At 43.2% G+C, this 16072-nt stretch overlaps 1 protein-coding gene across 1 annotated transcript in view; it reads left to right on the forward strand.

Annotated features, from left to right (window-relative positions):
* The window catches only part of Atf1 (activating transcription factor 1), a 40341-nt gene that overhangs the window by 11198 nt on the left and 13071 nt on the right, over positions 1–16072 (forward strand). The window contains exon 3 of the mRNA XM_051189900.1: positions 14376–14476. Within this exon, the coding sequence (XP_051045857.1) occupies positions 14376–14476 (101 nt within the window). The remainder of the gene's footprint in view (positions 1–14375; positions 14477–16072) is intronic.

Raw genomic sequence — 16072 nt, forward strand, 5'->3', positions numbered from 1 at the left:
TATATGTATTTCTATATGATCTTATCTTACTGAGAATGCCAGACTCATGCAACCTCTCCTGAGATCACATTGAGACTTTGTCCTACATTTCCCAGAATCCTCAACCTCTCCTAGTCCCACCTATCTTGCTTCCCTATTGGCCAGAAGTGCTTTACTCATTAATAAGAGAAACCTATTTACAGAATGACATCTCCCATCAGGTTTCATTATGGCATTTTCTTACATTTATGTTCAGTCTCATTAGTTCTCCTGCCCCAGTGCCCCGTGCCATACCTCTCCACCTCTGGCTGGTTCCTTTCCTTCCTCCAGTTAGCCTCTTCTCTGGCTTTCTTATCTTTATACCTTGCTTAGGATCTCTCTCCCTGCTCTCTTATAGCCATCTTTCTAGACCCCCCCCCCACACACACACACACCCTTTCTGTCTCATTTTTAATGTGTGTGTATTTGTCTGTTTCCTTCTCTTAAATATAGTCTCTGCATATGAGAGAAAACAGGTTTATTTTTCTAAGGCTAATATTTTTGCTTAATGTATGATTTCTGGTTTCGTCCATTTTCCTGTAAAGGTTGTGCCTTCATTTCCTTTGTGGCTGGATAAAATTTTACAGTGTATACATGCGCCACATTTCTCTATTCATTCTCTGCGGTGGGCAGGTGTAGCTGGTTCAGCCTCCTGCTTACAGTCAACAGTGCCGCAGTGAATGTGGATGTGGTATGTTGACCGAGAGTCCTTCCAGTATACAGCCAGGAATAGAATGGCTGGGTCATATGGTAGTTTTATTTTTAGTTTTTTGAGAAACCTCCATACTGGCTGCATCCATTTTTGCATCGTGTAAGTGTTAGATCTTCTGTTTCTGTGAAGAATGTCACTGGCTTTCAGATTGCTTTTGGTAGTATATAGCATTTGCACATTGCTAACTATGCTGATCCATGGCAGATGTACTCTCTATCTTTTAAAGTTTACATTATACTCATGAGTTAGATTCATTCTTAGGTCTTTTATTTATTTATCATTTGAAGCTATTGTGAGATGAGTTGTTTCTTTCTTTACATGCAAGTTACTAGTGTATACATCAGTTACTGATTTTGTGTTAGTTTTGCATTCTCCTACTTTGCAGAAAGTGTGTTAGATGTAGAGTTTTCTGGTGGAGTTGTTAAGGTCTTTAAGAATAAGATCAGGCTGGAGAATTGTTGGCTCAGCCAGTAAAAGTTCTTTGCCATTCAAGCTGATGATTTGGATTTGATGGAAAAGGATAAGCTGCTCTGACTTCCATGTGAGCCAGACTGCCGTCAGATCCCCTGGTACTGGAGCTGATGTGGGGTGGGCTGTGAGCTGCAGTGTGGGTCCTGGAACTGAAATGAGGCTCTGAACTGCTGAGGAAGTGGGGGGGGGCGATTTCCCCAGAACAGCCTCCTCTTCCTTCCATGACTTAATGCTGCTGCTGTTTTAAGATTTCACTTATTTTTGAATCTTATGTCTTTATGAGTGTCTGCCACGTACGTACAGGTGCTTTCAGAAGTAGGCAGGCATGGGATCCCTGAGACTGGAGTTGTAGGCAGCTGTGAGCTGCCCAGTGTGGGTGCTGGGTAACAAACCCGGGTCTTCTGGAAGAGCAGCCTCCTCTTCATCAATTGTAAGAGATAATTTTGTTGAATATAATAGTCTTGGTTGTCCATTATTTACTTTGAGGGCTTGGCTTGTATTATTTCATGGTTTATTGAAGTAGATGGAAGTCAGGGGAAGCATTACCCCTTTTTTTTTTAAAAAAAAAAAAGCCAAAATCCATGCACAGTAATTATAGAAGAATCCTGGCCCAGTACAGTCTCCACTGCCGCCTGTGCCACCTTGTTCCCAAAGGGGCTTGCTCCACCTTGCAAGAGAGCTCACACCCCCTCTTTCATCAGACTCTGCCACTGGGGCCAAACTGCCCCTTACAGTTGGTCAGCAGAGCAGCAGCAACAGAAATCCCCAACAGTTTTTTTGTTTGTTTGTTTTAATATTTATTATGTATACAGTGTTGTGTCTCCATATCTGCCTGCAGGCCAGAAGAGGACACCAGATCTTATTACAGATGGTTGTGAGCCACCATGTGGTTTCTGGGAATTGAACTCTTTCCCTCTCCCTCCCTTCCTCCCTCCCTCCCTCCCTCTCTCCCTCCCTCCCTCCCTCCCTGTCCTGGAACTTGCACTGTAGACCAGGCTGGCCTTGAGCTCACAAAGATCCTCCTGTCTCTGCCTCCTGAGTGCTGAGGTTAAAGGCATGAGTTACCACTGCCCTGCCTCTTAAAGATTTTTATGTGTGCACTGGAATGTGTGTGTGTGTCTGTGTGTGTGTTAGTGCATGTGCCTTCAAAGGTTGGGAATGTGTCATAGGTGGTTAAGAGATGCCTGAAGTGGGTACTAACAACCAAACTTGAATTGTTTCCAATAACAGCTAGTATTTTTAACCTGTGTGTCATCTGTCTGTTTCCCCCTCACACTTCACTTTTTCCTTTGGAAGGCAGAGCCAGGAGGATCCCTGTGAGTTCAAGGCCAGCCTGGTGTACAGAGTGACTTCCAAGACAGCCAGGGCTGTACAGAGAAACCTTGTCTCAAAAAACATATATGAAAAATGTATATAAATGAAATTAGATGAACATAAAAGTGTTAAAAGCACTTAAAGATGTTACTATGACTGGAGAGAGAGTTGAGTGGTTAAGAGCTCTTGCAGAGGTTCCTGATTTGGTTCCCAGCTCCTACACAAGCATGTGTAACTCCAACCCAGGTAACCTAACACCCTCTTCTGACCTCTGTCTGAGGTCATTAGGCATACACAAGTTCAAGGCCAGTCTGGTCTACAGAGCAAGTTCCTGGCCAGCCATGCCACATACTGAGACCCTGTTTTAAAAATAAACAATACTAGACATAATAAATAAAGGAAGATATAGCGTGGGGTGAAGTTAGCATCTCCTGTCTTTTGTACCATTTAGATGGGGCATGGGATAGGTGCCCACAGAGCTGTCTTGACTTCAAATCTTCCCTTTGCATGTCAGGAGTCTCCTCAGGTCACACTTAGGTTTGTGGCCTGTGTGCAAGACAGGCTTCCCATGCTTAAGAGATTGATTTCTATACCCAGGTGCCTGCTGTCTAAGTCGGTGTTTCTCAGGCACACTGGGGAGTGGGAGAAGCAACAGTTGATCCCGCTCAGTCCAATCAAATCCCAGGGAGTGTTAAACATCCTGCTAGGGGGAGGAGTCTGCCCAAGTCAAAGGCTCATTCTACCTCAGCTTCAGGCTTCTCAGAGCCCCTGGCAGTGAATTCTAGGGCAGATAGGTGGCTGCAGAGTTTGGTGCCTACTGGCCTTGGGCTTGTGGCTGTAAGCCCCAGGGTCCCTGACTTATGCTTCTTGTTTTCAGGCCTTCAGTTTTCAGTAGCTTCTGAAACAGTAGGTTCTCTTCCAAGATGGCTCCCAGCACTGTCCTCTTGAGACATGTTGAGTAACAACATGCTCTCCAGTGCTGACTGGTCACACTGGAAGAGTCCAGTCACTGTCTCACCAAGTCTCCCAACTGACTCAAGACCTAAATGTTAGCTTGTCCAACCCCACTTACCTTTTAGATGAGATTCTCTCCCCACAGGAAACAAAGGAACCCTGTGCCACCTCTTCTTGTTGTCCTGTATTACCCTGTTTTTTTGGTTTGTGGCTGTCCTCGACTTCTGATTTCTGATGTGACCAATCTGTCTGTCATAAGAGGCTGTCAGTTGTTTTGTCTTATTTACTGTGTCACATGGAGGCAGTGTGTTCTAATCTGCCATCTTACCCACAAGTCCTATGGTTGTAGTTATGTCGTAAGGTGCATGTGTTATTGTTACAATACAGTGCAAGGTGGGACCAAAGCAGATCCCGTGGCAGGGGACAAACCCGCCATCAGACAGTAATTACGTGGAAGGAAGTTGTATTGGGAAGGGAAGGGAGTGGGGGAGGATGAGAGAAGAGAAAGAGGAGACAGGACCAGTCCTGCCTGCCCCTTCAGAGGAACACTGGGAAAGAGTGTAAGTGGGCAGTTTGCCTCTTAAAGGACCTGCATATAGACTATGTAGTGACTTAGCAGCCATAGGACCCTGGGCTGACCAGGCTACTGCCTGAGTGCACCATGACAGGTAACAGACCTGTGTCCCCAGCTTCCTGCCTTTACTGTTCTATTGAGAACCAGTATCCCATTACTAAATGTAGCATTGTTTCCCCTTTGTTGCTTTTGCTGTTTATTGATAGTATTTACTAGCTGGAACTCGTTTATAGACCAGATTGACCTTGAATGTTTGTCTAGGCTGGCTTTGAATTTCTGGGCCCCTCACCTCAGCTCCTGAGAGCTGAGATTATCAGGATGTGCCTCTGAACACCCTGCTACATCTGCTCTTATAATCTTCTTCCTTCTTAGCTGTTTGGTGTCAAGTGTGGGCTTCTTTTCATTCCATAGTTCCGCAGGCCCTGTGAGTGGTGGTGATTAGTGGTGGTGGAGACAGCTCCACACTGTTGCCCACAGCAGCCTGAGTTCTTAGAGACTTCTACTAATTAGAGCTTGAGTTTTATCTTTACCACGGGGGGGGGGGCGGGGGGGGGAAGGTTCAGAGTGAGCCAATAGAAATCAAAGGTGTTTACTAAAAGACTTTTTTAAAAAAGATTTATTTATTTTGTATACATTGTTCTGCCTGTATGTATCCCTGCATGCCAGAAGAGGGCACCAGATCTCATGAATGGTAGTGAACCACCATGTGGTTGCTGGAAATTGAACTCAGTACCTTTGGAAGTGCAACCAATGCTCTTAACCACTGAACCATCTCTCCAGCCCCTTAAAAGAGATTTTTAAGGGCCAGAAAGATGGCTTAACTAGTAAAGGCATTTGCTGCCAAACCTGACCTGGACTAATTTTAAAAACAAACTTTCTTAGCTGGGCGGTGATGGTGTATACCTTTAATCTCAGCAGTTGGGAGGCAGAGGCAGGCAGGATCTCTGTAAGTCTGAGGCCAGCATGGTCTACAGAGTGAGTTCCAGAACAATCAGGGCTGTTACACAGAGAACCCTGTCTCAAAAAACAAACAAAATTTTAGGGTTTTAACCCCAGCACTCAGGAGATAGAGGCAAGTGGATCTCTTAGTTCCAGGCCACCCTGGTCTACAGAGTGAGCTACAGGACACCTAGTACACAGAGAAACCCTGTCTTAGGAGAAAAAGAAAAGAATGGATTTTTTTTTTCTTTCCTTTTTTTTTTTTTGTTTTTTGTTTTGGTTTTTTTTTTTGTGTTGTTGTTTTTTTTGTTTTGTTTTGTTTTGTTTTGTTTTTTGTTTTTAAAGCTCAGTGATTAAGAGACAAGCACGAGAAAAGGATCAGGCGCCCTGAAGATACTGGTGTGGGCTTCTAATGGAGAATCATGCTTCCTTCTCTTCAGTATCATAGGAACAGGGCTAGTGTGAGTTTTGAAGTTTTGCCAGGAGCTATAAAGGTAACTACATGAGGACCCTGGAGGGTACCTGACACGGTTACAGTAAGGCAGGAGTTAGGCCATCCCCACTGTAAGTGACAGTTCCCCACCTGAGGGTATGTCCATTTCAGCTCTTGCAGCTGCTCATGTCAGTGACCTTCCCAACAGATGTCAGCTGGGCTGGAGTCTGAGTCCCAGCTGAGACCGCAGTCAGGGCTCCTCTTCCTCCCAATGCCCCATAATTTCCCTTTCTCTCTTGCTTCTGTTATTATTATTATAACATTTTCAGCCATTTCCCTTTATATTTTTCCCTCTTCCTATGTTCTTAACCTCTCATGTTTTCCATGTTTGTCTTTTTGTTCTTTAGCTCTAAAAATTCTTGTCTTTTAATTCATCAGTCATTAAGTTTTAAAGGTTGTTGGGGACTGAACTGAAGGAGTCCCGAATGCTAAGTGTATGCTGCACCGCTGACCTACAATCCTAGGCCCATAGTTTACCTTATTTTCTGTTTTTGAGTTTATTTAATCTTATTTCTCCCTTCCCTTTCCTCCCTCCAAACTCTCACATATACCTCTCCTGCTTTCTTTCAAATAAATTCATAGCCTCCTCACTAATTGTTACAGCATGTGTATGTGGACACACACTCTCTCCTAAATATAACCTGTTCAATCCTGTAATGCTTTATGTATGTGGGTGTTTTCTCTGCATGTGTTTCCTTGATGATGGGTGAAGACTACGTTTACCTATGGGTGTAAAGACAAATGTTTATAGATTATTGTTACAGATTATGCTGGTTCATTAAGTTCATTAAGTTAAGTTGTAGATTCTCCTTCAGGAACCTTGATTGCACTAGCACCCAGTAGGTTTCCAGTATGAGGCATGGTTTACTTCAAGTAGATCTTTTCATTCAAATTAGAGAGCTGTTGGCTACTACTAAGATATATGCCACTACTGCACCCTTGATCATTGATATTCAAAATATAAGCATCATAGCTGGGGGGGAGGGGAGGACTGTTGGTTCCTTCTCTCCTTTGGAAGCTTGGATGGTACCTTCTGGTATCATAAAAGCTCAACTTCAGGAATGAGGCTTTCAGGTCAGTTCCAGCTCCAGTTTAGGGCCTTAGTTTTGAAGTCTTGGTGTCTTCAGTTATAGTTACTCACTGACTCTGGGGGCAACCAAGGGCAATAGGTTCTATGTTTTAGGAGCTTCTTAGACAGCTCTGGCCAACAACTCCAAAAAGGGCTGTGTGTGTATATGTGTGTATTTGGTTTTTTTGAGATAGGATTTCTCAATGTAGCCTTGGCTGTCCTGGAACTAGCTCTGTAGATCATGCTGGCCTTGAAATCAGAGACCCACCTGCCTTTGCCTTAAGTGCTGAGATGTACCATATGTCTAATATTCAGGGGTTTTGTTAGGTGACCTTTGGCTCTTAGAGGGAGCATTGTTAGCCCAGATGAGAAAAATGTATTTAAATTGTATAATTATATATGGAGTTACATGTATTGTGGTTTTTCCCTTGGTAATAGTAGTATGATTCCTTGTGGCTTTTTCAGACATCCTTACTATAATTTACCCATCTCTTTCCTTCTGTATTTACTTTCTCCCCCCCCCCAAACAAAAACAGTAAACACAGAAATAAAATGCCCTCCAAGTGATGTCACCCCACACACTTGGAGATAATGGAGGGAAAGCTCTTTATATAGTGTTGTCTAGCTCTGGCCACTATCCAAAGAGAAACCAGTCTTGTTTGTTTTTCAAGACTGGTTCTCTGTGTAGCTCTGACTGTCCTGGAACTCCCTCTATAGACCAGGCTGGCCTTGAACTCATAGAAATCCTCTGCCTCCAGCTGAGGAACTGGTCTCAAATAGAAGATCTTCCTAAGGCACCAATTTAACCCTAGGCTTGTACACTTCTCATGTGATGGATATCATTCCTGATATCTTTTAAGTTCTGGCCCCAGGTTACACTTGGAGCAGAGACAGGAGGTTACATGGAGGTTTACACAGCAAACAATGCCATGTTCTTTCTTCAGTACACCCATTTTGTTCTTTTCAAATAGTTTGTCCATGCGAAGAACTATGCTGTGTTCTCAAGAAGAGAACTGGGACTTTATACTCTTAGTAGGTCAGGACTTGATTGTGAATCCTGCCCTGCTCTCTTGAGCCACCTGTTAGAAGCAGGTTCTTTGGGAATGGGTCTAATTGTTGCTTAGTCGGGGTGAATAAACAGTTATACCCTAGCATGGTAAGTAAGTTCCAAGTTATCTCTACACAGCCTGGTTGGCATACTACTTTTCTTTGCAGTATTTTGGAGGCATTGCTCCTGTCCCTAAATTCTGCTTTGTGTGATTTAATGTCTCCTTGGTAAATCCTTTATAGCATCAATCAGTTCTGTTGCTTAAGTGTTTGATGGTCTGTGTCTAATGATGTCACTATCTCCTCTGGGTCCAATTCTGCTGTTTATTGTTTCTGCTTCTTTTTCTGATGCTTCATTTCTTACTGGCCATTAAGCTTTAAAAATGACTACTGGGGAGCCGTTTAGTTCAAGCCAGGTAACTGTATTTCTCAAAGCTGCTCACTCTACATTCATTCTTGGAAAGAGTCTAGAACAAGTTATCGGTGATTGCTCAGGAGTCATTTCTGTCTGCCTTGCTGCTTTCAGTCCTCCATCTCTTCTCCTTGACTGAAAACAAAGTGCTTTCCTTTGTTTTTCTCCCCCAATACACCCTTTGCAACATTTTCTTTTCAGACACATAAGTTTTAGGCAACTGTCAGTGCCATCCTGGAAAATGTGTAGTGAAACAGTAACACTTATTAAAACCTGTGTGTTTATGATGGACTCTAAAGGTCAATCAAACATGGCACCTGTGATGCAGATGATATTTACTTATGTAATCTTACTTGTTAATAAAAAATGAGTCTCTATTCAAGAGATACTGTTGCCTATACCTTCTTGTCTAGCTCTGCCTTTCATTTGGACTCTCTAGTGTAGAGTTTCTCAAAGGGAGTGTATTCACCATCGGTAACATTTAGGTTTTTCTGGTTGTTGTGTAGACAAGCACTTATCTAAGACATCAGATTCTCATTTGAAAGTAAGGGCTGGAGAAATGGCTCAGGAGTTAAGAGCATTTACTGTTCTTGGCAGAGGACCCAAGTTTTGTTCCCAAGCTCCCTAAAGCTGCCCATAGTCTACCTGTGCAACTCCAGCTCCAGGGGATCTGGCTGACTCTTCTGACAGCTGTGGACATCCATCTACATACATGTACACAAATACATAAATACCCACATACACTTTTATTTGTTTTTGTTTGTTTTTTAATCTGGAGAGCTGGCTCAGAGATTAATAGCACTGGCTGCTTTTCCAGAAGTCCTAAATTCCATTCCCAGCAACCACATGATGGATCACAGTCATCTGTAGTAGGATATGATGCCCTCTTCTGGTATGCAGGCATACATGGCCAAACACTGTAAACATAATAAACGAATAAATAAATCTTAAGAAAAAGGATATTGCCAGGTGATGGTGCAACACCTTTAATCCCAGCACTGGGGAGATAGAGGCAGGTGGATTTCTGTGAGTTCAAGGCCAGCCTGATCTACAGAGTGAATTTCAGGACAGCCAGGACTATCACAGAGAAACTTTGTTTCTAGAAAAAAAAAAAAAAAAAAACCCAAAGAGAAGTACTAAGGGCATTGACTAGAACATAATAAATTGTCAACAATGAAAAATGGGCAGGTCAAAACTTGGCAGATAGCATGTAGGCCTGAAAAACAGTAAGAAAGTTTGCATCTCCTGTTTTGCACCCCTTAATGAGGGTTACATTAAAAGACTTGGCATACCAGTTTGGTAAAGATTCTGACTGCAAATACTGTGTGGAGCAAAAGAGACATTTCTTTCTATTATGTTTCCTATATAGGAGAGAGATAAAGACATGGGCCAGAATTCACCCAACGGTGAAGTTTTGACCCTGAGAAGTCCTAAAAGTATTTCCCCTTCCCCTTTGGAGCTACCGAGAACTCCTCAGAGGGAATTTGACACTACCAGGAAAAGGGCTTCCTCCCCAAGAAATGTCAGCAGGACAGGTGAACATTCACTTCACAACTTGACAGAAAGAGCACAGGGGCCCCCAGGCCTCAGATGGAAGGTGCAAAAGAAGCATCTGGCAGACAGCACCATCCGAGAGGAAGTGGTTGAGGTTTTAACTTTATTTTTCTTTTATTTTGCTTACAAATTATTTGGTAATACCTACTAGTTAACAACTACAGTAGGGAGCATGGCTTTTTTAAAACAGTGAAGTAAATTTTCTGTAGTTACCTTTACAAATGAAGGTCTTAAAAGGATAGTGTGTTGTAGAATAGAAAATAGATGGAACTGTAATTTTCCTGAAAGTGTGCTCTTAGGTGCCCATGACGAAAGTAACCCAGGGAGGGACTAGGCTGCATACATCGAAGGATAGGACCACCTCTTCTCCCTCCCCCCCTTAAGGCAAGGTCTTTGTAGCCTTGTCTGATCTAAAATGCACAGAGATCTACCTGCCTCTGCCTGGGATTAAAGGTGTTACCATCATACCCTCAGCCTTTCAGGCTGACCTTTTTAATATTCCTTTTAGTAAATATTTCTTTTTATGTTGACTTAATAACTTTGGTTTATTAAAAACAATATAACAAATTATAATTGTTAATGTATTAACAAGTCTTTATTCCTAGGAAGTTCTAGGTTTGACAGGTATCAGGATAGGATTGCATTTTTTTTTTCATTGGGAGGGATTGGTTCAAGACAAGTTTTTTTCTGTGTAGCCCTGGCTGGCTGTCATGGAACTCAGTCTGTAGACCAGGCTGGCCTCAAACTCACAGAGATTCTCCTTCTTCTGCCTCCCAAGTGCTGAGATTAGAGGCATGTACCACCAACACCCCACTAGGATTGTTTTTGTTTTTTTTTGGGGGGGGGTGGGGGGTTAGCCAGCAGCATGCATGTTCGTCGGTTTTAATTTAAATAAATTTATAGTTACTATTCCATCAAGCTGGCTGTCATGGTGACTATCTTTAATCACAGCACTTGGGAGGCAGAGATAGGTGGATCTCTGAATTTGAGACTGTCCTGGTCTGAACAGCCAGGGCTACAAAAAAACCTCTTTTAGTCACAGTAGCCACATTTCACATACTTGATAGGAACATGTGGCTAGCTTGTTAGTAACTGTCACCAGTATCTTACTCTGGCTTCCTCACTTTTGGGTCTCCCTTACAAGAATTCAGGTGAGACACAGATGTTGAAGGTAGATATTTTATTATGGTATGCTGGACCAGTGTGCCTCTCTACATTTTAGGGAGGTTTTATACTTGTTTGGGGGGAGGGGGTGGCAGGAGGCTATTTTCCTATCCAAGTTATTGACAGATCCATTTAGGGTGAATTCTTATGGATTACTAGGTCCTTTTTATGGTATTATTTCTTTTAATTTTTGTGTGCATTGATGTTTTGGCTGCATGTGTGTCTGTGTGAGGGTTTTGGATCCCCTGGAACTGGAGTTAGAGAATTGTGAGCTGCCATGTGGGTGCTGGGAATTGAACCCAGGTCCTCTGAAAGAGCATTCAGTGCTCTTAACCACTGAGCCATCTCTCCAGCCCCTTGCTCTTTTATCAGGAATTTTCTGGCTAGGCTCTACATCCAATCATAAGGTTGGATAGATGGCATTTTGGGCCAGATACATGACATGATTTGGAGTTTAGCCCAATGATGGAGTGCTTACTTAGGCCCTAGACCTCTGTTGGGGCGTGGGGGTGTGTGACTGAAGGGTTTGTGTTTGCACAGTCAGTTTCTTGACTTGAACATCATTTTTGTCCACCCTCCCACCTGGCCCTTTTCTCCAGGCCCTGGGGGTATTTTTCCTTTAGGGCCCAAAGCCGATGCCTTCTTCCATTGCCCCTACAGCTATCACCAGTTTAGACTCAGCCCTAGATTAGTTCAGGCCCACAAGGAAGGCATACCTAGTGTTTACTTTTTACTGCATGCAAAAGATATCACATCTCACGGCTGTGGTGTGTGTGTGTATTCCCATTTGTTCTTAGATGTCAGTAAGAGCATCTGTGCCACTGACAGTTGTTCCTTCCCCTGGAAAGCATGTCCAGCTTCAGGGGTCAGCCAGACAGCTCTGTCTTATGCAGACAGAAATCAGAGAGGTTCCTCTGAAGATGGGATTATATACCCTGAGGTTTACACATCCTCTTAGTTGCACTAGGAACTAGAAGGTAGTCTGTAGGCCAGATGAGGCAAATAGAAGTTGTATTGTAGAATTCCTGATATATGGCAGTGAAATAAGAAGACAGCTTGTATGTGGGGACAATTTAGAAGTTCTCTAGGCACAGCAGCTCAGGCTGGCCTGAAATCTTGGTTTTTCAAGACAGGGTTTCTCTGTAGCTTTGGAGGCTGTCTTGGAACTCACTGTTGTAACCAGGCTGACCTCGAACTCACAGAGATCCCCCTGCCTCTGCCTCCCGAGTGCTGGGATTAAAGGCCTGTGTCACCATTGCCTGGCTGAAAAAGAAACTTTTCTTGAGGCAAAGACCTCTTTATCCCAGGGGTACCATTCACGAAAGAAACCCTGACTCTTAACTTCATCAGGAGGTACCCTTCCTAAGGGCAGATCCAAGTGCTGTATCTGAAGTCCAAACCTCTCCACCTCCCTTCTTACCAGCTCTTCCCAAGAGAGAGCTATTCTATGTTCTCCCAGTTCTTTCTACATTCTGGCTGCAAGGAATGGCAGGGCACCTCTGATCCAGTGTCATTGTCCGAGGAGGCTGTCTGGGAAGGAAAGTGTCAGACTTTTCTTCCTGAGTGCACAGTGACTGGCAGTGTTATCGGATTTGTGTTTTGTTTTTAGCAGAGTCTTGCTGTGTAGTGAGGCGACTTCAAACCCTGGAGTGCTGGAATCCCAGCTGTGTGACACAAGGCTGCTATGTGGCTTGTTTGTTCTGTATGTAAGACAGCAGCTGCATAGACTGTTTGCTGGTGGGATCACTAAAGAGGAATGTTTACTGTAGAAGTTACTGTCCTAGGGGTTTAGTGAGAGGACCTGAAGTAAACTCAGGGACAAACTGAAAGTAGCAAAGGTCTATATTGGAAGCAGAACATCAGGCTTGTCAGAATGGCCTTTAGTCCCAGCAGAGGCAGGTGGATCTCTGAGTTTGTAGTGAGTTCCAGGACAGCCAGGGCTATATAGTGAGACCCTGTGGTTGGGGATGGGGGGGAACATCTGTGGTAACTGGATCAGTGGAAACTAGTGTTGTCTGAGTAACACTAACTAGTTCCTTTTTCCTGTGACATGTAGATTTGCTGTGAGATATGAAGGGTATTCTGAACTCAGAACTCTTGAGGGTTTGTTACCTTTTGTGAGACAGGTCTTACTGTTTGGCCCAGACAGGCCAAAAATCATTGTCTCCCAGCTTCCTGAGTGCTGGGGTCACAAGAATGAGCTGCCACACTAGGCTGGAACTCATTCATTGAAGATATTAAATGTGACAGAAGAGCTTGGCCACTGTAACAGTCTAAGGGAAGTTTAGATGGAGGCCAGATGGTGCAAAAGGGCTGACTCTCCCTTCCATAGCCTGTTTGAATTATGTTCAAAAATGAAAATGAAGTCAGGTGTTAGAATTCAGTTTTAGTCAAATATTTCATATTTAGTTTATTTCATATTTAGTTCATTTTAAGGTTAAATATATGCTGGGCAGTGGTAGCACATGCCTTTAATCCCAGCACTCAGGAGGCAGAGGTAAATGGATCTGTGAGTTTGAGCACAGGCTAGGCAACACAGAGAAACCCTGTCTCTCCTTAAAGCTTGTTTTAAATTGTTCAAGAATAGTTAATATTTGCTGTATCTGTCTGCCGTATAAAGTATCTTACATACACTGGTTCACTTAATGAGATGAGACAGTGCTGATGCTGACCACTACAGTTGTTGAAATTGCCTGTCACCTCCAGCACAGTCTGTCCTGGTGGCAGCACTCGGCCACCGCTAGTTGCTCTTCTCCTTGCACTGCCTTCAGTCGTTTCCCAGGGCAGCTCGCTCGCTCTGCTCCCGCTTTCCCCGTCACTCTCGTTTTTTGGTCTCTTCTTATTCTTACTAGTCTATTAATGCTAAAGTACTCTTGAGGTAAGTAAGTATCATTGCCTGTTTAATTTTTAAGGCTTTAAGAACTCCAAAGAGCTTTGCCTTCCAAATTTCAGACACTCACTTTATTTTAAATTAAGTGTATTTGTTTGTGAGCACCTATACATGTGTGCAGGTGCCTGTGGAAGCCAGAGGCATCCGATGCTAGGAACCGAACTCTGATCCTCTGGAAGAACAGTACAAGCTCATCCATCACCCCTGAACCAACTCAATTCCCACCCTCCCATGTGTTTGTCTAGCATGGACCTTGATCTGTAGGCTTCGAGATCCAGCAATCTCCCTAGCATGTCTAAATATGCTGCAGGGTGAGATCAGAAATTTCTTTTTAGTAGAATATTATCATTTAAAGGTATGTATGTATTTTATGTATATGAGTGCTTTGTCTACATGTTGGGAATTGAACTTCCAACCTCTAGAAGAGCAGCCAGTATTCTTAATTGCTAAGCCACTCTCTCCAACCCCCAACTAGTATCATTGTATTTGAGATATATATAATAAGCATTGATGTTAGTTCTGGGTTACTGTATTGTATGTCCTGTCTTTTTTGGTTTCTTTGTTCCTAAACTCACTGTAGACCAGGCTGGTTTCCAACTCAAGAGACCCACCTGCCTCTGCCTCCCGAGTGCTGGGAATAGAGGTGTGGATTGCACAGCTTGTTTTAGTTGCTCCCCCTCCCTCCTTTTAGACCTTTGGAGTTAATGTGCATTTAGGTGACAGAAGACAAATCATTTCTTTGAATGTTAAAAACTCTGTTTTAGGTGTCATCTTTATCAGAAAGTGAGGAGTCTCAGGACTCATCTGACAGCATAGGCTCCTCACAGAAGGCTCACGGGATCCTGGCCCGGCGCCCATCTTACAGGTTGGTACTTTGTTTCGTTACCAAATGTGTTGAGATTGTGAAAATCTTTAGCATGCAAGCATGGTTAGGCAAGGTCGCAGATGTTATGAGATGTAGGTTGGAAGCAGCTTAAGATTTAAAATGGTTTGTTGTTTTTGATACAGGCCTTTTCTATGTAGACCAGACTGTCCTCAAACTCACAGAGATTCCCCTTCCCTCCCTAGTGCTGGGATTAAAAGTACATGTCACCGGGTCCTGCTGGTAGGTATAACTCATAGCCATAAAAAAGCAGGACAGCCAAGTGCAAGATTCAGCTCTCACTGAAATAGCTCTACACTGTGTATACCTCTGCGCTCCTCTGCACACCCCACTCCCGTATGTGCTTACCAGAAGTCTCTACTTAGCTTTTCCTGACTGCCCTGAGACAGTTTGATATTTGTTCTGTGGCTCCTTTAGTACTTGTTAGCATGTATATATGTGCCTTTAGAGTCGTTTTATGTTCATGGTATTTGCCTGTGTGTGTTTGTGTGTAGCATGTGGGTTCCGGAGGCTAGAAGAGGGTGTTAGATTCCCTGGAACTGGAGTTAGAAGTGGTTGTGAGCTGCCATATGGGTGCTGGGAACTGAACCTGAGTCTTCTGCTAGAACAGTAACCACTGAGCCATCTTTCTAGTCCATAGAATTTGAAGGGGACGGACATATTTTTCTGTGATGTCAGGTCCTAGCAGAGTTCATCCTTTAGTAGATGCCAAATAATTGCTTGCTCAGTGAATGGGCATCTGTAAGTAGTACAACCAATTAACAGGCCTTTGGAATTGTCTGAATTTCATATGGATAGGAGTAGAGGTATATTTGGAGTGAGTGAATTGGTGACAATTCCATGGTAGAATTGACCAAAGCTAGAGTCTATGTGGTAGGAGGAACCAGAGACAGAATGATGAAGGTGTAAATAGTCTAGTAAGATTATAGGTGGTGTGAGAGAAGTATGTATAGGGTCAGTCCATCTGAAGAATAAATAGGGAAGAATTACGAGGTGTGAATCTAGGCAGCACTAACTTGATCTTCATTAGAATGGGGCAGGCAGAGTTTACAAGGCAGCAGAAGAAATCTGTCAGCTAAGAACAGCATAATCCAGGAGAAAGAGGAGGAAGGAAAGCAGGTCTGCCCGTTCTAGGGCCTGGGAAGTGAAGGTGTTGGAGGAAGAGAGTCTATCCAAAACGTGATCAGGAATTAGGTACTTGTAGTCTCTTGAGGAATTTGGACTCCATTGAATCAACAGTTAATGGACAGACATGTTAACTTTGTACAGTTTTAAAAGATTTGTTTTTATTATTAATTATGTGTATGTGGTAGGGTATGTGCACATGGGTGCTGAAAACTAACTCAGTCCTCTGTAAAAGTGCTCTTAACCACTAAGCCATCTCTCCAGCTGCAGTAACTGGCTTTGTTTTGCTTTGATTTTTTTTTTTTTTTTTTTTTTTTTTTTTTGGTTTTTTGAGATAGTTTCTGTGTAGCTCTGGTTATCCTGGAGCTGGCCTCAGACTCCCGAGTATATTCTCTTTTTGACAGGAGTTTATAGTCTTCCTAACATAACAGTGATAACCCTGGAGAGCTCATG

Source organism: Phodopus roborovskii, unplaced genomic scaffold (genome assembly GCF_943737965.1).
Source record: "Phodopus roborovskii unplaced genomic scaffold, PHOROB, whole genome shotgun sequence".
Classification (NCBI taxonomy): Eukaryota; Metazoa; Chordata; class Mammalia; order Rodentia; family Cricetidae; genus Phodopus; species Phodopus roborovskii.